At 47.0% G+C, this 22084-nt stretch overlaps 1 protein-coding gene across 1 annotated transcript; it reads right to left on the bottom strand.

Annotated features, from left to right (window-relative positions):
• Window positions 1-1271: 1271 nt before the first annotated feature.
• On the bottom strand, window positions 1272-21964 carry DNAJC7 (DnaJ heat shock protein family (Hsp40) member C7). Its single transcript, XM_056362390.1, has 14 exons — window positions 21812-21964; window positions 11812-11900; window positions 11160-11284; window positions 10958-11071; window positions 10299-10373; window positions 7722-7840; window positions 7211-7364; window positions 6270-6434; window positions 5144-5235; window positions 3880-3953; window positions 3181-3327; window positions 2777-2929; window positions 2184-2246; window positions 1272-1321 (listed from the first exon to the last, which is right to left on the bottom strand). Exons 1-14 carry the CDS (start codon window positions 21892-21894, stop codon window positions 1284-1286), a joined length of 1491 nt encoding a protein of 496 aa, XP_056218365.1. The 5' UTR covers window positions 21895-21964; the 3' UTR covers window positions 1272-1283.
• Between the last annotated feature and the right edge of the window lie 120 nt (window positions 21965-22084).

The following is a 22084-nucleotide window of genomic DNA, read 5'->3' as shown; positions in this document are numbered from 1 at the left end:
AAAGGGAAGAATTCTGGAAGGCAGAGTCCTCTCCCAGCTGAGGTCTTGCTGTGACACTAGGTTTACGGTGAAAAATAAAACTGCATTCACGGTAACCGGCAGCACCACCGAACCAAATCCATTTCCAATTCCAGACGGTGCAGCCGCGTGCAGCTCCAGGCTTTACTCATCCCTCCAGCACTTGTCCTGACATTGTGCAAGAGAAGCAAGTGGCAGACTGTCAGTTCAGAGTTTGACTTTGCATTTTCTTGCTTCTTTGGACTAGTAAATTACTTCTAGTTGCAAACTACTTGACTAGTTTAACATATTTGTACAGTTCCTGTAAACATTATGAGAGCACGCTGCTGCACGCACACAGTAACCGTTTTCAGTGATTAACCTGAATTTTACTTTGCATTTCTTCAGAGCCAGAAAGAGCTCATCCGCGTTACGGATCAGTAACATGAAATCAAACATCAATCTCAATAAAATCAAGTTTTAGCATAAATATTAAACGTTCAAGAAAAAAAAGGTACGGTGAAGAAATTCAGCCCAGAGCAAATTCAATATTCCCTCAAACAGAACAATTCTTGGAGTGGAAACACAAAGCCCTTAATTCTAGCTGCATCACAGGGAATTTTCACATAAGCTGCTCTTTTAAATCCAAAGAAGCATTTCTCTGATACAAAATTGTTAAACTCACACATTATCGTTTAAGTTAATGCCCAAGTGTACTGTTCTGGTAGAACTGTGGGGAAAAAAAAACAAAAAAAAAAAAGGCAAAAACCAGATAGCTGGCAGGTAAAATGCGATTGTATGAAACTCGATTGAATCTTGGCAATATCGTCAGAAGATTAATATAAATTACAAAGTACTTACAAACCCTAGACATGCTGCCATTCGGAGCCAACCAAAACAAAATAGGAGATCACTTCACCCTCTTACATGTTGAGATTCCGGGAGGACTTCAGGGAAATCCTCTCCACTGAGGAGCAGGAACAGTCTGAAAGTATGGGCCAGCATGGAGGAACCAAAAGATTCAAAGCTTTATTTTTTTTTTTTCTATATTTTTTTTTTAATAAAGTTAACAGTAAAACAAAATTCACAAGCCTTCCCCTCCCCGAGCTGGTTTCCTCTTCACACACAAAAGCACACAAAACAGAGGTCTCCAACCGAGAAAAATGAAACTGCTCTAAGTACAATGAGACATGATGAAGGAAGGAATCTAAGTATGTCCATATTCAAGGTTAAAATAAGCAGATCAGGTATGTGTGGTTGGGGTTGGTTTGGTGTTTGTTTTTTTTTTAGCCAAACTGGAAAAAGAAATTTCCAGGCCCAGAAGCTGAAAAAGAAAATGAAATGTATTAGTGTTTTCAAATGCCAAAGACAAGCTGGTTCACTACTGGCCTGCGTAGCTCGACGCCAAGCCAGTACTTAAATCAAACAAAAGCATCTGACCAAGCAGGAGAGGCGAGATCTTTGCTACGCAGTTCCAGCAGCCAATTCCCACCTAGCAGAAGAGCGGGCTACTGGTAACACAGGCCAAACCAGCACGTTTGCAAGGAGGAAGGTGAAGAGCACACGAAGCGTGCGAGACGTCTCACAATTCATAACAAAACACCTTAAGGAACACGCCCTTCCCCAAGGGGTAGGTCGCTATTGCTCAGGGCTGTACGTAGCCATCTCCCTGCAAGGCGTGCGGAGAAAGCCTGACCACACATAAAGTTGGAAGGGACGCTGAGCAACACCTCCTTCGTGGCTTCCAGGCGCCTCAAAATGTTTGCAGGCAGAGGATCTCAGGATTCAGGGTTAGGAAACCAGGAGAGAGCTGCACAATACCCATGCACTGGATTCTGACCGAGCTTTAGCACCAGCAGCTGTATCCCAGTTACGGTCAACCGTTCCTCACTCAGGTGGCAAAGCCCACACACAATTCTACAACAGGGAACCCTTTTTTTTTTTGTTGTTGTTGCTGCTTTTAAAGACAAAAGAACCAGAACTGGCCATCAGCTGGGATGCTGTGCAGACAGAAGCTTCCAAAAGCTCTTAAGATACTTTCATGTGGAAAAAAATAATAATAATAATAAAAAAAAAAAAATCAAACAGCCTTCTCCAACAGCACATCTGCTCTGGGAAACTCTGCTGTCCCTGTCAAGCGATTTGTGTACTTACGTTTCCAAAGCTGAGTGGACACGTCCACCTACCTTCAAAACTGAAGCCACCTGGCCCACCAAAGAAGGCCTTGAAGATATTATTTGCATCGAAGTCTACAGGGAAGAAAAGGAAGCTGTGAGCTGCAGAGCCACTTACATTTTGCACAGGTTTAGGAATCGTCACTTAACTGAGGGCCCACAAAGCATTTTAGAAATGGACAAAAAGCTACGAACAGCCTGCTGGCTGAGCACTGCCACACAGCAGCGGAGTACAGGGCCGCTGACGAGCAGAAAACAGGTAAAATCAAGTTGTCAGAGATAATTTCATTTACAGGGGGAACTAAGAATTTTGGATAAGCAGCATTTAGGGACCCACATCTTTCTATTATACTATTTTACACCTCCTAGGAAGTGCCTAATGGCAGCTATTACCTACCAGCTCAGTCAAGGATAACATCCACCACAGAACCTAGCCTGTTCACAACTTGAATCTTCCAGCAAAAATCTGCCACTCAAATGCTTCCAGAGACCAGAGTCAGTTCACAGAATTATTACACACGGGAGGTTTGCATAAGAGGAGAAGGCACTAAATGGTCTAACCTTTTTAAAGGCTGCCACGATAGAATATCCTAAGGCACACTTACCTCCCATGTTCAATCCATCCTCTTCTAGATCCTGCCCACTGTCATAGCGGGCCTTCTTCTTGGGATCTGACAGGATGGTAAATGCTTCACCAACTTCCTTAAATTTCTTCTCCTCTTCCTTCTGTACTTCTGCGCTTGCCCCACTGTGTCGGTCTAGGGACACAAAAACAAGCAGGAAAGCACGTTACTAGTGAAAATGGAAAACGCTACACCTTCCCAGCTGCTGCCACAGCAGGTGTTTTAGATGTGTGGGGTCAGAACTGCTCTTTGTCCAGAAATTCCCCCTCTATTTATCTAATAAATAATTATTCCTGCCTCTGAGCGATGCTTTCACAGGGCACATGCACGCAGCAAGGGGATCAAAGCAACAACACATCCTCTAATAACGGACTGTTTGTGGATACCTGGATGATGCATTAGTGCTCTTTTCCTGTAAGCCTTCTTGATCTCATCTTCAGAGGCATTTTTGTCAACCCCAAGGATTTTATAATAGTCTTTCCGTTTGCTCTTTTTTAGTTCCACCTGTGCGTTCTTGAGAAGTTGCTTGTGTTCTAGAAAGAAGTGCAATGCTTTAGCGTCAGGCACAACCTCCTGCTTCAAAAGAGGCTGAAGGCCAACACGTTGAGATGATCTGGGTTGAACAATTCAAGTGCTGCAAGTAACCAACCCACCTGGATTTACAGCCAGGCAGCTAATTAAAGCCTCACTGTCCACTTAAGGCTGTTTCCTAACGTAGGTAAACACCCCAGTGCTCTTAAACCAGTTTTTAAGACACTGAACCACAAGGACTGTTTCATTTCAGGCTACCAAACCAGCAAGATGTCAGTTAAGAATGAGAACCATAACCAGGTATTCTGAATCTAGAGCACTGCTTCAGCTAGAAGCTAAATTGCCTTCTCAGCACTGAATGCCGAGGAGAAAAACCAGATCCTGAGACAGGCATCTCAGAGCACTTCTGAGGACTTTGCAGCATCGTCCTGCTGGGGTGAAAGGCTGCAAATCAGAGCGTATTGTGGGGGGAAAAAGCAAACAAAAGCAACACCAACAAAAAATTGCCAGTTAAGGCAAACTTATGCACACAAGAAGAATGCCAGTATGCTCACCTTTCGTTTTTTCTGTCTGATAAACCTTTTCATAGTCTCTTACAGCATCTTCATATTGTTCTGTGTCCATGTAACTGTGGAAAAAAACACTGGTGGCCAAGGTGTACTTCACAGGAAATATCAAAATGGGGTTCAGGTACAAGCTTTCTGGACGGATATCAATTAAGGAAAAGATGTGCACCGATCTGCAGAAAAAGCAATCATCAGAGGAACCCACAGAGGGTCACTGCTAGGCTGACTGGAAGCCCAGACACGTGCTGTTTGTGGGAAATCCTGGCACAGGAACCTGTACTTCGGGCTCCAAGCAGAGCCTGCAACCTCATTTGGCAGCACAAGTTCTACTTTAACGATCTGATAATTACTTTATCCAGCCGCAGGAACTAATAGCAGCCAGCAAGGTTTCAAGGAAGCTGGTGCACAGCCGTACACGATCAATGCTGGTTAGAAGTGACAATCTTGGCACCTCAGAGGGATGCGTGCCTGTCCCTTGGCATTTCAGCCTTACTCACATATTAACTGCTTACTGTAACTTAGCAATTACTGAGGTGGAGCTTGAGAAGAACACTGAAAGTTGTAAATTAAAAGGAATGCACAACAGGAAGGCTGCAGTAACAGTTTTGGTTCATCTATGAGCCAGGCTGCCTTGTCACAAACTGGGGAATAATCAGTGTCGAAGAAAGTGGCAGACAGCCCCACGGTCAGACGAGCTTTGACTACTTCCCTGGGTGGTGCCAAGTTACAAAGGAGACGTACAGCCCCAAACTTCCTTTGTACTGCTTGTTCAGCCCCAGCGCGCTACACTGCGGTATTATCTGTGGCTGAAATACGCGTAGTCTCGGCTGATTTCTCCTTTATGGGAAGCAGGGCATCCCATTTCAAAATCTGCTTTGTTGGAAGCATGAACAGCTCTGCCAGGATAAGATCTCTTACTGCAGCAGCCCTTCTGAAAAAGCTTGAGGGGGGTTCTCTGGGACAGAATATCTTACGTTAGTCTATAACCATAAGTAAATTAATTTTTAGAACAAATCCTGCCTGAATACAACAATCAACAGGCAGTCCCAGATCCGTGCAGGCAGGACAGACTGCACAGAGTCTCCCCTGCCACCTCATCACCGTAAGGAAGAGGAATAAATTCAGGAGCCCTTAAGACAGAACCTTTTATTCAGTTAAGCTTCAGATTTGTTATCCCTGACAATCAGTGCTGCAGGAAGGAGGTTCCTACCCACAAACCTGCTCAGCATGTCCATGATAAAGGTCTACTTACCACTGTGCTCTCCTCAAGTACGCTTTGATATACGTGTCATCCAGTTTTACTGCGTTCGTGCAGTCATCTATTGCTTCTTCGAGTTTCCTAAGCTATAACGTCAGACAGAAGCGAAGTGAATCCCAAGCAGAGAACAAATTCTGCCAAGCAGTATTTTAATTTTAAGCAAATGAAAAGCGTAAAGAATCTTGGAAAAATCTCACTCTTGTGTGTGTCTGCATCTAGGAAATTTTTTTCAGCCCTCCCAAAATCACAGAGCTTTTGATCCCTAGGGAAAAATCAGAAGCTTGGCTAGTGAAACAGTAGAACTACACGGTGCTTCTCTTTAAAGAAATGCACTTGGAAACAAGGGTCTTCCTGAGAATGATCTGAAAACCAAAGTTATTTTGTGTTCAAACTAATTCCCAGCCCAGAAAATAGTAATTCAAATGTGTTTTTTTTTTTAAACGGCATTGTTTGTTTGCAGACACAAACAGCCACAGAAAATATTCATTACTGCTGCCTCCAGCTCATCCCATTTCCCAGGTTTTGCAAACAGCCTCTGTTTCTTGACCAAGTGGGGGTGTTGAAAAGCCTTGCTAGCAGGTGGACCAGTTGTCACCACACAGAGGCAGCTGACAAGGAAACATGCCTGGAGGAAGTGCAGGGTGGAAACTGGAAGCACTATCATGTGGCTGTTTCTCTAAAAGGCCACAGCAAACCTGGAAAAAGTGTCCAAGTGTTTTTAAATGAAGTCGTATTTTTTTAGATAAAAAAAACCCCAAAGACAAATGACCTACCAGAAAAATAAGCAAAGAAAAGATACCTCATTACCAGAAGGAAACAAATAAGGATGCCTTTATGCTGATTCAGTTAAGGCTAAACCACATTCCTCCTCTCCCTCCCACCCTGTGCAGCCCAAGTATTTGAGTTTTGTTTCTTCAGGAGTCAACTTCACCGGCTGTCTGGAACAGATCCAATCATTGTGCAAGTGCAAAAACCTGAACCATTGCCTACAGCGCTAGAAAGATTCAGCTGCCCCAGCAGCCAGAGAAGCCTGGGCTTCCCAGAATAACCGATGTGCAATGTATAAACTATGTGGTGAGGAACAGGATGAAAGACTACCTGCCAGGTGACCATTTCTTACCTTTGAATTAACCGTCCCTCGGTTGCAGTAGAGTTTGGCATTTGTTTTTATATTATTTGGATCTATTCCTAGTGCTTCTGTGTATAGTTCATACGCTAGTTTGTAGTTTCCTTCTTTGAATGCTTTATTCCCATCTTCTTTCTTTGCTTTAAGTGCTTTGGCATTCTGAAAGAAAATATACCCTGGATAAGGACACAAGGTAAATGGTTCAGGGGTACCAAGCATCTTATTTTACTGGGCAATGGTCCTCAAACCTAACCATCATCATTTGGTTGCAGGATACAAAAGTCACAGCGTTGCTACAGCAGCTGGAATGGGCTGTAAACATTTTGCCTTTCCCCGAAGACAAGCGCTAAGGAACAGCCAGCGCCAGTTAAAAGCGTTCTCCAACAAACAAAGGTTGCCTAATTTTTAAGACGAGAACATGACAGTGAAATAAATGTATGGATTTTTTTAAAAAAAAAATGAATGGGACATCACTTTTGGAGAGTTTATACAAGTGAACAGATTTTAAAAGTTGGTCAAAGACCTAAAACAGGGAAGGTGCAACGCGAAAGGATCAGTGTTTAAATGCAAGTCAACCTGTAGGCACAAACATTAAATCTGAAAGCCAGAAGTTCTTTTAGAATAGACAGACCTAGTTTTATTGCTCCTGTATCTGATCAAGGAACAAAGAAGAATGAAAGGGAGGCAGCCTTCGAAGTATCACAAACTTCTGAGAAAGAGCTTCTAGCAACTCAGTTGTACCTAAAGCAGCCACTGGTTGTCTTTGGCAAGGGCTGGACACGCTACTTGCTAGTGGAGATCTGGGGAATAATAATGTTGAGGAGAGGAGAAGGGATTGATCCAGAAGAACCAAGTTAGACATTTGGATAAAATAAAAAAAAAAAAAAAAAAATTCCTGGCAATTTTGCAGCCCCATCCCGAGCATCCACACTTACACGGCAGGCAAGACATGCTTTCTCGTGATCAGGAGCCATTCTGAGTGCCTGGACAAAGAACTGCACTGCCTTCTCAATACAGTCCTCATAATAAAGGCAGAGACCACGGACATACAGAGCATCAGCATTTGTTGAGTCCATTCGTAAGATGTCACTGTAATAGACACATAAAAAAAATGAAAACGCTTCCCTATTCCAGTTTCCTTCTGATCTCCAAAACCACTCTTCCTCCACTGAGTTATTTACTTATTTTATCAACTCTGTGGTACAGATACGCAGAAAGTATGGGAACTGGCTCAAGCGAGACCGCCGGTTATCAACAGAGTCAAAATGCAGTTTCCCTGGCAAGATTAACTTTAAAAGGAGATAAATCCATGCATTCCTCTTCTTTGCAATTTGCACTAAGGACTATTTCTTTTTTAGATTCCCTCGTTTATTTCAGGCTGTGGAAAACAAGCAACAGCCAGGACACACGACCAGTTACTCAAACTCTAGACCTTAAGACGCTCACCTTGCTACAGACTGTGCTTCTGGGTAGCGACCCAATAATGCTAAACATTCAGCCTTGAGGATTTTGAATCGGTGACAAGCCGGAGCAAACTCCAAAGCACGATCCATGCAAAACACAACCTGGTGTAAGAAAAAAAACACAAACATGAGCAAAGCAAACAGCCAAAGGCCCAGTTTGAAAGGCTGCACCAGCACCACATTTTAGATTTCGTATTTGTCTTTGAACAGGAAGATAAGTGTGCAGACACCTGTTTCTTCTGCTGCTGGAGACGTATGCTAGCAAATCTTCCTCACGTACAGGTTTTTTGTTTTCCCTTTCAAAGGGCTTTATGTACAAAGGTTTGTGGCACCTGCTATGTTACCATGACACGGCACTACACAGAAGATTCAAAGGACACCTGTAGAAAGTCCATCCCTTTAACTCTTCTGAAACCGTAGCGTCTGAAGAAAGAGCCAAGAAGACAATTCTGCCCCTGTTTCCTGCATCATAAAGGCACGTGGGAAGGACAGAAATTCAATAGATTGAGACAGTTTGGACTGGACAAAACACAAAAAAGTACAGTGCGGGGACTGATCTTACATTGGTCTGACTGCAATGGGCAGGGTGATCTAATAGGTCTTTTCCATCTCTGCCCCTCTGGTGGGGACATCTGCACTAGAACAGGCTCATTGTTCCACGAAGGTTCATCTGCTTCCCCAGCCCGTGACATCACGACTGCCTGCTGTGGGAAGCACTGTGCTCCAGACTAAGAAGCCAATGGCTTCTGGGTGAGGAAGGAGCAAGAGCAGCTCTCCAGAAACAAAGATCACATTTCATGCAAGCCTCCCCAGTGAAGTGAGGCAGGAGATGTGAAGGGACAGATGCAAAAGCCCAGAACATGCAATACAGGCAGGGCAACTCCTACACATGACATTCACATTGACCATACATCCATTTCCTCCTTATAGCCAGGTGATACAAAGCTGGAATTTACCCTTCCAAAAGCCTAAGAGTCAGTGACCTGAACAATGAGCTTAACGTGCTGGACAACCTCTTTCCTGGGCCAAACTTGGGCCTTACACGCATCCACTGAACAGAAACTGTTGCACGAGAAGTGTTTGGTGCCTTTCAGACTTCAGGCTGTTGTTTCCTGTTCTATCAGGTCAGTACCAGCTGCATCCTCTTACAGCCCTTGGGGAAAAAAGATTTGGAAACAGTAATGGAGAATGCCCCCACGCAGATCTGCATCCCTCCTTCAACAACCCTCGCTGTAATAACGGCAGGCACGCTGCCTTTTCTTTTATTATTATTATTCAAGAGTTAAGAATAATCCTGGATATGCATTCTAGGAGCAAAGCGTGATCAAAGGCTGCTGCTGACAAAACCTGTATTCAAACAGCTCGTTCGTGGTTCCACTCACCCTGCAAAGCAAACAGTAATAGAGGATATTCCGCCTGAGCCAGTCACCCTCTTCACTTGTAATTCATTGTAGCGGGTTTGCGTGGCAAGGTTTTGGTAGTGGGGAGCTACAGCGGTGGCCTCTGTGAGAAGATGCCAGAAGCTTCCCCCATGTCCAATGCAGCCAATGCCAGCTGGCTCCAAGACAGACCCAGTCACTGGCCGAGGCCAAGCTAATCAGCGGTAGTGCCTCTGGGGCAGCATGTTAAGAAGGCAGAAAAAAAATAAAAATCTGCACCAGCAGGAGAAAGGAGTGAAACTATGTGAGAGCAACACCTTTGCAGACCCCCAGGTCAGTGCAGAAGGGGAGGCAGGAGGTGCTCCAGGCACCCGAGCAGAGATTCCCCTGCAGCCTGTGGTGAAGACCATGGTGAGGCAGGCTGTCCCCCTCAGCCCACGGAGGTCCACAGCAGAGCAGATCTCCACCTGCAGCACGTGGAGGACACTCCATGTCAGAGCAGGCAGATGCCCAAAGGAGGCTGTGACCCTGTGGGAAGCCCACACTGAAGCAGGTTTGCTGGCAGGACTTGTGGACCCACGGAGAGAGGAGCCCATGCCAAAACCAGGTTTCCTTGTGAGGCTTGTGACCCCACGGGGGACCCACGCTGGAGCAGATCGTGAAGGACTGCAGCCTGTGGGAAGGACTCACATTGGAAAAGTTCGTGGAAGATGGTCCCCTGTGGGAGGGACCCCACGCTGGAGCAGGAGAAGAGTGCGAGCAGGAAGGAGTGGCAGAAACAATGTGTGAAGAACTGACTGTAACCCCCATTCCCTGCTCCTCTGTGCCGCTCAGGGGGAGGAGGCCAAAAAAAAATAATCAGGAATTAAGTTAAGCCCAGATAGAAGGCGAGGGTGTGGGGAAGGGGTTTATTTTTTGTATTTGACTGGTAATAAATTAAACTAATTTCCCCAAGTCGAGGCTGTTTTGCCAGTGATGGTAACTGCCGAGTGATGTCCCTGCCCTTATCCCAACCCATGAGCCTTTTATATATTATTGTTTAAGTTTTATTTATTGTTCTGCCCTTATCCCAACCCACGAGGGATTATATTTTCTCTCCCCTGTCCGGTTGAGGAAAGGAGTTATAGAGTGGCTTTGGTAGGCACCTGGCACTCAACCAGGGTCAAACAACCACACCTTACCTTCCTGAAATCCCGTTTCTCAAAATCTACTTCAGCTATTTTTTCATACTCAAGCACAGTACTGGCGTTCTTCAGCTGAAAGACAGGAGAACACAGCAAGTGTTGCAGGACAGTCACTGCTCTGAAACACCATCAAACAGCCAATTTAATTTAAGCAGCTAAACCCTAAAGTGTCAGAGCAAAAGCAATTGCAGACCGTGGAACAATAATGCAGATTACACAAATATTATTGCCAGCATTAAAATCAGTTTGAAATCAAGTGACCTAACTGGTAGCCCAGAAAAACACACCCCCTGTGAATGAGGTACAGAAATGGCAGCAGCCTTCCACATACTGTGTCACTCATTCCCCTGCTCCCTTACCAGCACATACCATTTCTCCTCTGGAGCACCGGGTGAAAGACCAGTTTAGCCTTCATGCTTTTCTGCTAAGAAGGGACAACCACACACAAAAGTAACTGTGCAACCTGGCTGTCTACTGAAACAGAGAGACTTTGACAGGATCTCGTTCTTCTCACTCCCTCACAGCATGCTAACAGTCGTTACTAATGATGACTATGATTCCACCTTGCAAATTTGAAGAGAAAGGCTCACCAGTCCAACCCGTTCCCTTTGACAGCCCTATCTACTGGGAATATTTCAATTTTGAGAACCTCTCACCTCTTGCTGTGCCTGGGTATTCTTATGATCCAGTTCTAAAACTCGTTGAAAGCAGCGACTGGCAGCCATGGCATTCCCTAGGGAAAGATGGCACTTCCCTTCCCGGAGATGGCCCTGAGGAGACGGTTAAAAGGGAGTTGCAAGAGCTGCAACAGGTAGAGACAAGGGTACCGAGACGTGAAGTATGAAGTTTTCCACGTACCCTTACAAAGCTGTCGTCCAATCTGACAGACTGCTGAGCGTCTCCCAGTGCTTCTCGGAATCTCCCCAGCATCATGAGCGTGGCAGCTCTGTTACCATAATAACTGGCATTATTAGGACAGGTGTCTGGAGAAGATACAAGAGCACTCACTGTTAGTGCAATGCAAGCAGCTACACAACTTGTAGAACATACTGAAAAGCTGTGGTTGGATGAAAAACTCACATTCCTCCCCAATTTTATAATGTCACCCAAGCGGATTAAGACTATGCAAGATGGTCAAGCGGCTGATTTGAAGAGCAAGTCATAAAACTATTGCTCCTCACACTACGTGCAGGAATAAACTCGTATAGAACAAAACTTTACGGTGTTCAGCCTGGCAGCACTGCTGACCCTGCGTTAGAGGGAAAGCTGGATCGGTTTCGTGTTAAGAATACCTTGGCTGGAGGAGAAACAAAGAACTGCTGCAATCACCCACACTGGTACTGACTTGCATTATCTATCTGCTGAAATTTCGCAAGGTAATTAAAGCAGGCAAAAGGTTTTCACCCAGCATGTGCCGTTAGAAACCCTTCTGGTGTATTTTAAATCAATAACCAGCTTTGATTTGTAGACATGGTATTCAGCAAAGACTAATATTACCAACTGTTCTCACCTATGGCTTTTGTGTAGTAGTTGTACGCTTCGTTGTAATCTTTCTTGGCATAGTATGCGTTTCCTTGTTCCTTGAATGATTCTGCTTCTCTGAAAGGAAGCAAAACACCACATTTTTAGAGGAATTGAGCACCAGAACAGGTTCTGACCATGACTGAGCACCTCAACAACCTTAATATAACTCTTCAGTGCTCCAAAATGCTTGTAGAGGGTTGTTGTGAGATTTCCTCTGTACACACTGTGCATGAGAACACAGCACACCTCACGTCCTGCTGGCTTCTCAGATACTTCACCACTTTACCAGGGCCATGAGCAGCGATACTCGGGATATTACCAAGCCAAACGTTAGAGGAACGCAATAGCAGACTAAAGCCACCTTTGAGCACCCTCCCTTCAGCCTCAGTACACTGGCTTCGTGGAGTCCACCAAAACTCCTTCGTACAGGGTTAATCAAACCAGCCTGCTCCTGTGAGGTGCTGTATAACCTCAGGAGTCACTGAAGTCAAGAAACAGTGTTGTCTGCCTTTCAGAAGTAGTCCCACATACTTAAGAAACAGGGCCAAGAACAATTTCTACAGTCAAAAGACAGCTAAATCAGAGAGAAATAAAGGTGCAAGCAGAAGCTTGGCACTGCCTTGGCAACAGGTCCAAAAATAGTCCTTGCACTCAAAAGCAAGCATTTGCAGAGACAGTTTAGGCCATTTAAAAACACACAACATATGGTTTAAAGCAGCATCCCTTAAACTCTTGAAAGCAAAGTTTCCCCTGAAGGGAATTAAATCCTTCCTCTCCCATCTACCCTCACTATTTCAGATAAGCAGTCCAAGAGGGAACTTGTACGATGCTGCTAGAGTTTAATTCAGCTTCACTGAATTAAAGTCAGTGATTTAATTCACATGCTTCCCCTCCAGGACTGTTTAACACTTAAAAACTACGAGGCCAACTCAAAAGAAGCAACACTCCACTATAAAGCAAAGCCATCAAGACTTGCATCGTGCTTTTGGGACTTCACTGCTGTAGCCAGAGACAGACACTGTTTGTCCACTTTCCAAAGCACTTGCACAACCAGAACTCTGGCCCCAGACAAAGACAAATTCTAACCATCAGAACAAAGACCATCTCAGACTCCATCCTTCATGTGCCACCAGGGATGCAGGCAGCACACCTACGAGCCCCAGCCACCCTGTCCTTCAACAACCAGCAGTCTTCTGCGAGAGCGGTCCAGCCACGGGGAAACGACTGTAGCACGAGCAGTACCGTCCAAGTGGATTATTCCAGGTCACCCTCCTCCTCTCGGATGACTACCAACTGATCCGAACGCAGCCTTTGCTGAAGCAGTAACACAGAAGCTAAGGAAGCTAATACAGCCGGGTGATCCCCACCCCGGAGCCTGCCAAGGCAGAGCTGCACTTGCAGGCTCAAACACGGGTCACTTCCAGGCTGTGCTGAAATGTTGGGCTTCAGCATTTTCTTGAAAGAAGGGTCCAGAAGCAAAGGCATCTCTTTGTACCGCTTGCCACAGGAAAGCTGTTTACAGGGAAATCCAAGATAAACAAAAGCAAACCAGCTCAGAGAACACAGGACTAGAGAGTGAAGAGTCACAGGACTTTTTAGACACAAATACCTCCATCCAACATCCAGCACGAGCTGTTCAATCGCTCTCGGGCCTGAGCAGCTTTGTTTCTGTATCTAGCAACACTACTGCAACAATCAAAAGGCCCGCGTCAGAGCCAGTCTTCAGTCTACCACGTACTAAAAACACAGAGATAATCTTCACCTTTAAAAATTTAGGCTCACCTATCACAGAAAGCATAACGCAAGCGATTCAGTTCTGTATTTCGTTACACCTTTACAAAACTCTCAAAAATTAGACGCAGCTTTGGGCACGTTACAGAACTGTGTTTTGCCCAGAGGAAGTGAAGACTTTTTGCCTTTCACAAATCACATTCTTAATAAACCTAACAGGAGAGCTGACTCTCTTCACTGAAGGCTGTAACTACGATGCATTTGAAGCGTGGAAAAAGGTGCTCTTATTATAGAGGACGTACTGTTAGAACGCGCCGTAGTGAGAAGCCTCTTTCGGTATGTAAAATAAAAAGCAAAGGGAAGACTGTGACTAGTCCTGCATTTTAGTAAGTTGCCAAATCCAAAACGTGAGGGCGCAGAGCAGGCTTGGTAAGAGCCAAGCACCATTTCGCACTTTTATTTCAGAAGTACCTAGAGACCAGATCCTTGTGCAAGAAACTCATCTAGTGGAAGCTGCCAACCCAGGACGGAGTGAAGTCAAGCCGCAGTGTCCTCGCCAAGGTGGGGGGCACTGCCAGCACCCCCGGCACTCCTAGGGCACATCTCGGCAAAGGCAGCGCAGGAGCCGAAGCAGGGAGGAGGGACCCCACCAGTGAAGGAGAGCAATGTTCAGCTAGCCTACTACAGAAAGAACAAAGGCAATTGTGTTGAAACAAGTTCACATGTTTTTAACCTCATTCAGGCTTGCCATTGGCCATTCCCACACAACTGCCTCATGCAAAGGGTTGTTTTCACTGAACCATCACAGTTTTGCCAGCTGGCAAAACAATAGACACAGGGAGCTGCCCCGCCGAGGGCCCGCAGGCCACAGCTGAAGTGTGGGCTCTTCACTTTCAGTTTTAACTTTTGCTGTCAGCTACACTCCGGCAACGGACCAGGCGCACCCCTGCTGAAGTCAAACCACCATGCTGCAGTTATTCTGTTTGAAATAAGGTGAACAACCAACAGTGTGGTAAAGAAAGGGGTTAGCACATGCACCCCACTGCCTCGCAAGGGTCTTGTGCCGGCTCCAGTTCATCCCTGCTGCACCTGCTCCCGTTCCAGCAAATGATGAACTCACCCATCTGAGCTGGGAAAGTGCCGTACCTCCTCCACCCCAGCCTTCCCAGCATCGCGCCCGAGGCAGGTGCTTCTCCCGCAGCCTTCCTCTTCCTCAGAAGGCAGCACGCTGCCAGACCCTGAGCAGCGGCACAGCACCCTTCCATGCTCCTCCTCTGTAAGGGCCACAAGATCTAGTGATGATTATGTGCCTGTTGGATGGATCTGTATCACAAGCGGCAGGACTTGCGCTTTGCACGATTAAAAATGTGTCCAAACAAAACCACATTTTTTTTTTGGAGTAATACAGATCAAACGTTCAAAATACTGCGGAAAAACTAATCAGCAATTCTGCACTTCCGAAACCTTGGCAATAAGTAGTTTAACCAAAACTTTATTCTGGTTGTTTCTACAATCAGAAATGGAAAAGAAAATCACAAATGCTTTTAAAGTTCCTTCCCTCGGAAGCTCTCTGTTGTTCAGTCTAAAGACAGGGGTGCACAGCATTAACAGCAGAACTTCTCTGAGCCACCACAGTAACTTCCTTAGCGTACCGGTCCCTGAGCCACAAGACTTTTAGCAATTTTACCTGTCATGCTATGAGGAAGCATTGTCTAACAGATACAGCTAAAGGGCTGGCTGCCAGAGCACCCTGTCTGCCAACAAACTGCTGGGAAGAGCTGGGAAAATGGGAGAAGGAAAACAGATCCATGGCAAAACCAACTTTCACAAAGCACCGGTATTCTGAGATGCTAGAGAAAACACAAACACACGAGAATTACTGTTTTCTACTCTTTTTTTTTTAATGATCTATTTTCTTTTTAGGCATTTACCACGGATTGATATATCAACAAGTCACATCGCTTCAGATAACACTAGCAGAAAGGAAGCACACTGGTGTTTCTATTGGTCATGGGGCTTAAAGCTCAATGATGAAAAAAAAAAAAAAAAAAAAAAAGACTGTGAAATAAAAAGCAAATTGCCTCCAAAGCACAAAGGCAAAGCCAGTTGCTGGAAACGCAAGGCTTGTGGTCTGCGATCGTAGACACAGAACAGAAGCATCTCTCCCCAGTTGCGCTCCACTGACATAGAAAGCACACAGAGAAAACAGTTCTTGTTTACCACGGTCTCTGGCTACAACAAGAAAAAAATGCAGATCTCCTGATATCACTGGTAATTGTTTCACTCCAAACAGATGCTGCAGCCTGAATGAGATCATTCTGCATCTCGCACTGATGTAGGCTGCATTCCCCACTTGCTACTTTTGAAACTGAAGAAGAATCATGCTTTGCTAAAAATACGACCCAGGCTGAATGGATTGCTTTGTGATGGAGGTTAGTGTCTTCTCACGGCCTCTCCACGCTGGGTGCAGAAGACAAGGAAGAGTTGCACCAAGGATCTCGGGAAGAAGTTTGTCTTTCATTGCTGGAGTGTACCACTGGCTCACAAGGAGGGAACTGTTTGGAGTAACTCCCTGCTTGTGAGCTAGTAAATTCTTTTTTCTTCTTTAATAACATGGCTTGGGACCCCTAACTCTTCAAGTGCTCCGGTCCCTGTCAGCCCAGAGGACCTGCCACCAAGACAGGCAGCAGCCATGTGTTCTGATGCTCTCCTCGCAGAGCTGGAGGCTGAGAGGCCGCAGCGCGAGGAACTCGCTGCCTGCCTGGTGGGAGAAGGAACCATCACAAGGCTCCTTCTATTCCCTGTGCCCTGCTGAAAGCTCAGCCCCTGCTCGTTTCCAGAACAGAAGAGCTATGAGAAGCAGCCATCCCGCGCACCACTGACACAATCCCACGTTTGCCTAACAACTTCTGCCTCCTCCTCGGAGCTTCCACACGCTGCCCCCGCCTGAGCACCGATCGTGGCTTCCACCCCTCCTACTCCAGCTCCCAACGAGACACTTGCAGACCCACCTCACAACACACACCTCGTTTTCTAAGCTGACAGAAACTCGGGGCATCTGTACAAACAGCACCTCTTGGGTCTAGACGTGGCGGCACAGACCCTGTGCACTCAGGTACATGCTCAAAGCAACACTCCCCAGCTAGAGAAATTAGCACGTAAGCAGGTGGTAGACTTGCTCCCTCTCTGCTCTCCTGACCCTCACTCCTACTTCATTTCCTGCCTCCATTACGAAACAGTGACAAAAACCCCTAAAATATCTAGGATTTAAAGGCGGCTCCAAAATCCTGTCCTGACCAAGCCATCTTTTTTGGCATGCTCTGACAAAAGAAACACACCTGCCTTTCCCAAGCAATTCTTGCAGAGACTTTTTCTTTAATAGGATACGGTGCCTTTATCCAGCATTTTTTTTTTTTTTTGGTTGAAATCCAGTCTAGATTCTCAGCTGTCAGATGTTACTCAGCTGTTGGGGTAAAATAAGTTTGGTGATCTCAATACATTTTACAGTGGGCAGATGTCTAGAGCTTAAAATTAGCTGTCATATTTGCCACTGGCCATATGATACTCCCCCCTCCCTTCTTTCAGGACTCAGAAGAGAAGCCAAACACTACATGGGTCACAGAGATGTACAGGGTATACCTCCCCGTATGCTTTAGAGACCCTTCCTCCAGGTTAGGTTTTACACCCCGAGTGAGGATTCGGAGCAAGAGGAATCTCTCGCTCGCTCTCTCTCATCTCCCATCAGCAGCGTTGGCAGTTTCTGTCTCTGGTACAGAAAACACCACAAAATCATACGGAATTTCACAGTGCTCACCCTCTGCAGCTAGGCAGCATCGTGCTGACCCTGTTGCAGCAGAGATCACACCGAACACAGAGCAGGGCACCACGCAACACATTTCTCTGCACATCAGCACCCCCCACTGAACAAGGACTGGGTTTACTACTAGCTGCAATACAGAAATGAAAATGAATGACATTTACTCACAGCATGCCCCAAAGCAGGGCAATCTCCAGTCCGTACATGCAAATATCTGTACATGCAAAGACTCAGCAGCTGAAACATAAAAGCAAAGTCTCTCACAAGAGCAGAAACAGATTAACTGGCATTTAATCCAGAAGGAGCACAACCCCACCCCCCCCCAAGCTATCCTCTACACACACCCCAGAACATTCCCAAGACCAAAAGCTGCAAGAACCAAAACATGCCACAAGAAACCAAAGAAATGAACCAAATCTCTCCCTGCAGCTGTAAGTGAAAACAGCCAGACGAGCCCCGAACTTTAACTGCGCAGTTATGCAACGCACCTCGCTTGCAGAGCTCAGTATTAACCTAGCTCATAGCAATGGTCTGAGCATTTCTGGCAGGGTCACATCATACCTGTCATGAAAACCCACGGAAGGGTCTAGAATCAGCTCGAGATTGCTTTTTTCCCCACGGAGGCCTAAATGAAGGAAACCAGCCAGCTGTAAGGATTACATGGTGAAACAACTGCTTCTACAACATGATTCACCCTAAAAAAACATGTCTCATGTTAAAGAAAAAGGCTGGGGTTGTAGGTACTGACCACCTTTTCATACTGTAAAAAGCAACTACCTAATTCAGAGCATTCGAACGCTCTGCAAATTTATGGGAGAGTAAACAACTATGCGAGCAGCTTCTGCTGCTCCTTGTGTTATCATAAGACCATAAAGTAATTACAGATTAGTAAAACAGGCTGGATTTACAGCCTGGGAAACTCAAGTGCCTGTTTACAAGCAGAACAGGAATAGTGGAACCTTCTTCAGGCTATCCCGTAACGATGCGCACCCACCAGCGAGAGCTAACTCAACCCCCCTCCTGCCAGCACGCCCTGAGAAAGCAGGCAAGTAATGACATTTATTCACAAGGAGCCTGACCAAGATGCAACTCATTTCATGCAAAATAACACTGGAAAGCCTCTTGCTACTCACCAGCACCTGACAACCTCCAGGCAACATCTGTCATGCTAATTAGTGACCCAAAGTCAGGCGAGGTCTGCAACCTTGACTTCTGCACAATTTACTTTGTGCGGCAAATTTCACATTCATCGCTTTACTAAGGTTAGCTACGATTTCCTACTGAGGCATCAACACAGCTGAAGTCTGCAGCGAAAGCACTGTAAAAACAACAGCCTGGGCACACCATCTCATAATGGTATTTTCTGAACGATTTTGGATACTTCTTTTTAAGAGGTTTCTGCACCCTCCAGTGCTGAAGAACACGGATAAAGATCCAGCCCCAGGCATGCACATCAGACAGAACCCAGAGCTGCCAGGAAGATGACAAGGAAATTTTCCCTGGCAAAACTCCAGTGACCCCAAGCTTGCAGACCAGCTGGGTAAAGGGAAAAACTCTCTCCATGGGTTAGAAACCTTTAAAATTAATTAAAAAAAAAAAAAAAAGGTGGGACCTTTTGGGGGTGGACCAGCCCCTGTTCATCAGCTGCTCCCCAGCAGAGGAGCCGGCACGAACAGCACCGCTACCCAGAAGATAAAATTAACACAATTACATCAACCCTTTTCCATAAGGGCCCCCACAATTTATGCTGCAGCAGACAATAATTATCCTGTGACCACACTCTATTCCCGTGCCTTAAACAACCTGTGAGTGAGCCATTTGGCATGCTTTCAGCTGTTTCGGTGCATTAGTTACAATCACTCTGAAATACAGAACCCCACTTTTGCTATTTTCCTGATTTTTTACTAGGCCACAGAGAACAGAATCACGCATTTACACAAAGGTGAGTCCTTAAGCAAACTATCTGCATCTTGTCATACTGTAATTCCTAAACAGAAGTACAGAACACGGTCAAACCCTTGATGCTGACTTACAGCAATGAATCAGAAAAGGTTTTCACTTATTTTTTTTCTATTTTTAAAAGAAGCTAGCACAGACACATCATAAAGGCTGTACTAAATAGGATTCAAGTGTATGCCTGTGCATGCCCATTAATGTGGAATGCCTGCATAGCCCTTGTAAGGGGTTTTACAAACATTACACACCTAATTAAGCCTCCAACTACTCTCCCTAATACAGCGACTATCACTCTAACTTACATTAGATCCCCTGAGCCACAGAAGTTAAGCAACTGATGTAAGCAAGGAAGGGCCAAAGTAGAGAAGAGATTAATGCACAGGACCCCTGGAAAATCTACCCCAGCTGGCAGAAAGGCACGTGTGTGTAAGGCCTACACTTTCTGAGCATCCAAAAAAAAAAACCTGGAAGTAGAATCATAGCATTGTTTAGAGCATCTCCTACCCACACATTTCTTTTACCAAGGTAAAGGAGCAATATTTCCAACAACAACAAAAAAAAGGAAACCCTGTGAAAGCACCTAACAAAAGCACTGCATGGTAATAGTCAGAGTACAGCACCGGCCTTAAGACACCAAGAAAAAACTCAGATGTCCGAGACTGCCTCTGTTGTTAGAACTGAACCTTCACCTCGGTGGGGCAAGGACCGAACGCTGCCCACGAATTACTCTTTTTCTGCACCTGCTCAGCCTTTCCCAAGATCATCCTATTCATGACTGGTTTGCTGCGCCCATCGCTTCTGCAATGAAACTTGGGAAGGAGGAAGGCACGGGAACATGACAGAGGTCACTACCAGGAGATGACTGCGCCTTCAGCATGGTTTTTACATTTGGGTATTTTTAACACTTCAAACACCACATTTAACTAGCCCAGGGGAAGCAATGAGTTACCCATAAAGAGGGCTTTCCCAACTTCAGAGGCCATGCAATTTGGAGGAAGCCTATGTACAACATCCAGGTGCCTCCTCAGCAACACTTAATTTAACTCTTTAGAATGACATCACCAGGAAGCCAGCTCCTTCCCAGCACGCCTCCTCAAGCCTTCATTTTCTAACAGTAAACAAGCATCACAACACACCTCAGGCCATCAATATTCTTTTGAAAATGCTATTCCTCAGAGGCCGCTTTCGGTTTTGTTGTCTCCTTTTAATTCCATCCGCTGAATAATTTTCTAGAGCAATTGCCTCACCCTCTACAGAAATAGTTCTCTCCTCCCCAGTTCCCCAGGAGATAACCAACTGCCAGCGTTAGATGCTGCAGAACCAGTGGAGTTTCCTAGACATCGGACCTTCCCATCTCACCGCCTGCAGAGACTGCAACACTCAGCTGCTACTGGGAACCAGCTCACGTGCTCTTGAGAAGAAAACATGCAAGAAAGGTTGGGATTCCCACCACCCCCAGCCTCAGATGACACCGTCTGCTCCCCTGGGCAAGGTGCACCAGATCGCTTTAGAAATAAACCAGTTCCTGGAGGCTGAAGCAGCTCTTTAATTACACTAACATTTTCAGAGCAGGACTCTGCCCAAACATTCACCTGCAAGTGATATTTTCCCCGTTATTCACAGCATGTCAGGACAGAGTGAAAATTGCTACGTGTAGGTTTCAAACGGTACCAGGGACAAGAGAACTGGGTATGATGAGGCAGCAAAGAGCACTCATATCTAGGAGTTAGAAGCTTCACCTTCTACACCAGTTTAATCCTTTCCTCCTCGTCCTCAGCGATGGGAAAAAGCTCTCTTCAACCACCAGCCCGTGTGGCCTCGAGACAGAAATAACGTTAATTGTATTTCTAGGACACTCAAGCTCCAGTTGACTGAAGACAGCCCGACTCCACTACAGGGTGTATGTTCTAATCCTGGTACACACAGAGGCCATGAGATCTCACATGGGAACGTGCAGCCAAGACATCCCAAAATAAGCGTCGCCAAGCAGCACGCACAGCCCCGCCGCGCATGTGGCATGTCACAGCGCCGGGTGGGCCCTCGCCGCCGAGCCCCGGTGGGAGCAGCCCCGGCTTCCCCGCGGGACGAGGCTGGGCTGGGAGAAAGGCCTTTGCCCTCAGGGCCCGCCCCGCGCAGGGCCTTGCCGCAGCCCGCCGGGAGCGCACCCTGCCCGGCGCCCCGCACCCCGGGGCGCCCCCCAGCCCCGCTGCTGGCAGCCCGGGACAGCCGGGACGGAGGGGCCGGGGGAACCCTACCCGGTCCGGCCAAGCACCTGCGGCTCCCCCGCCCCGAGGCCCCGGGCCCCGCCGCCCCGGCCCCTTCCCGCTCCCCGCGGCCCAGGGCCGCCCCCGGCTGCCCCGGCCTCACCCGCCCGCCGGGCCCCGGCCCAGGGAGCCAGCCCCCGGCCCCGCCTGCCTGCGGGGACCCGGCCGCTCCCTCCCCCGCCCGGCGGGACGAGGCCGGCCCGCGGCAGCCGCTCTACCTCCGCGTCTCCTCCTCGTTCTCCAGCTCGCCGGGTCCATCGGGCGCCGCCATGACCACATCGCATTCAGCCGCCGCCGCCATCTTACCGCCGGGCCGGGCTGGGGACAGGCGGCGGGGCGGGGGCGGGCGCGGCGCCGGAAGGGGCGGGGCTGCCGCGGACAGCGACGGCGGCGCGCGGGCCGGCAGGAGCGGCGCTCGGGCGGGGCGGGGCGGCTGTGGGGTCCGCCCGCCATCGGGAGGCGGGGGCCGGGGGGTGGGCCCGGACGGCCGG

Source organism: Falco biarmicus, chromosome 17 (genome assembly GCF_023638135.1).
Source record: "Falco biarmicus isolate bFalBia1 chromosome 17, bFalBia1.pri, whole genome shotgun sequence".
Lineage (NCBI taxonomy): Eukaryota > Metazoa > Chordata > Aves > Falconiformes > Falconidae > Falco > Falco biarmicus.
Note: the sequence above shows the minus strand (reverse complement) of the source record. Positions and strands in the feature narration are given on the sequence as shown.

What these genes read in the sequence shown, in the direction of transcription:
- DNAJC7 (XM_056362390.1), bottom strand. Translation starts at nt 21,894, where the DNA reads ATGGCGGCGGCGGCTGAATGCGATGTGGTCATGGCGGCGCCCGATGGA. An exon ending in CTACTACACAAAAGCCATAG is followed by an intron (nt 11,285 to 11,811) that starts GTGAGAACAGTT and finishes TATCTTCTCCAG; the next exon opens with ACACCTGTCCTAATAATGCC. An exon ending in TGGACGACAGCTTTGTAAGG is followed by an intron (nt 11,072 to 11,159) that starts GTACGTGGAAAA and finishes CCGTCTCCTCAG; the next exon opens with GGCCATCTCCGGGAAGGGAA.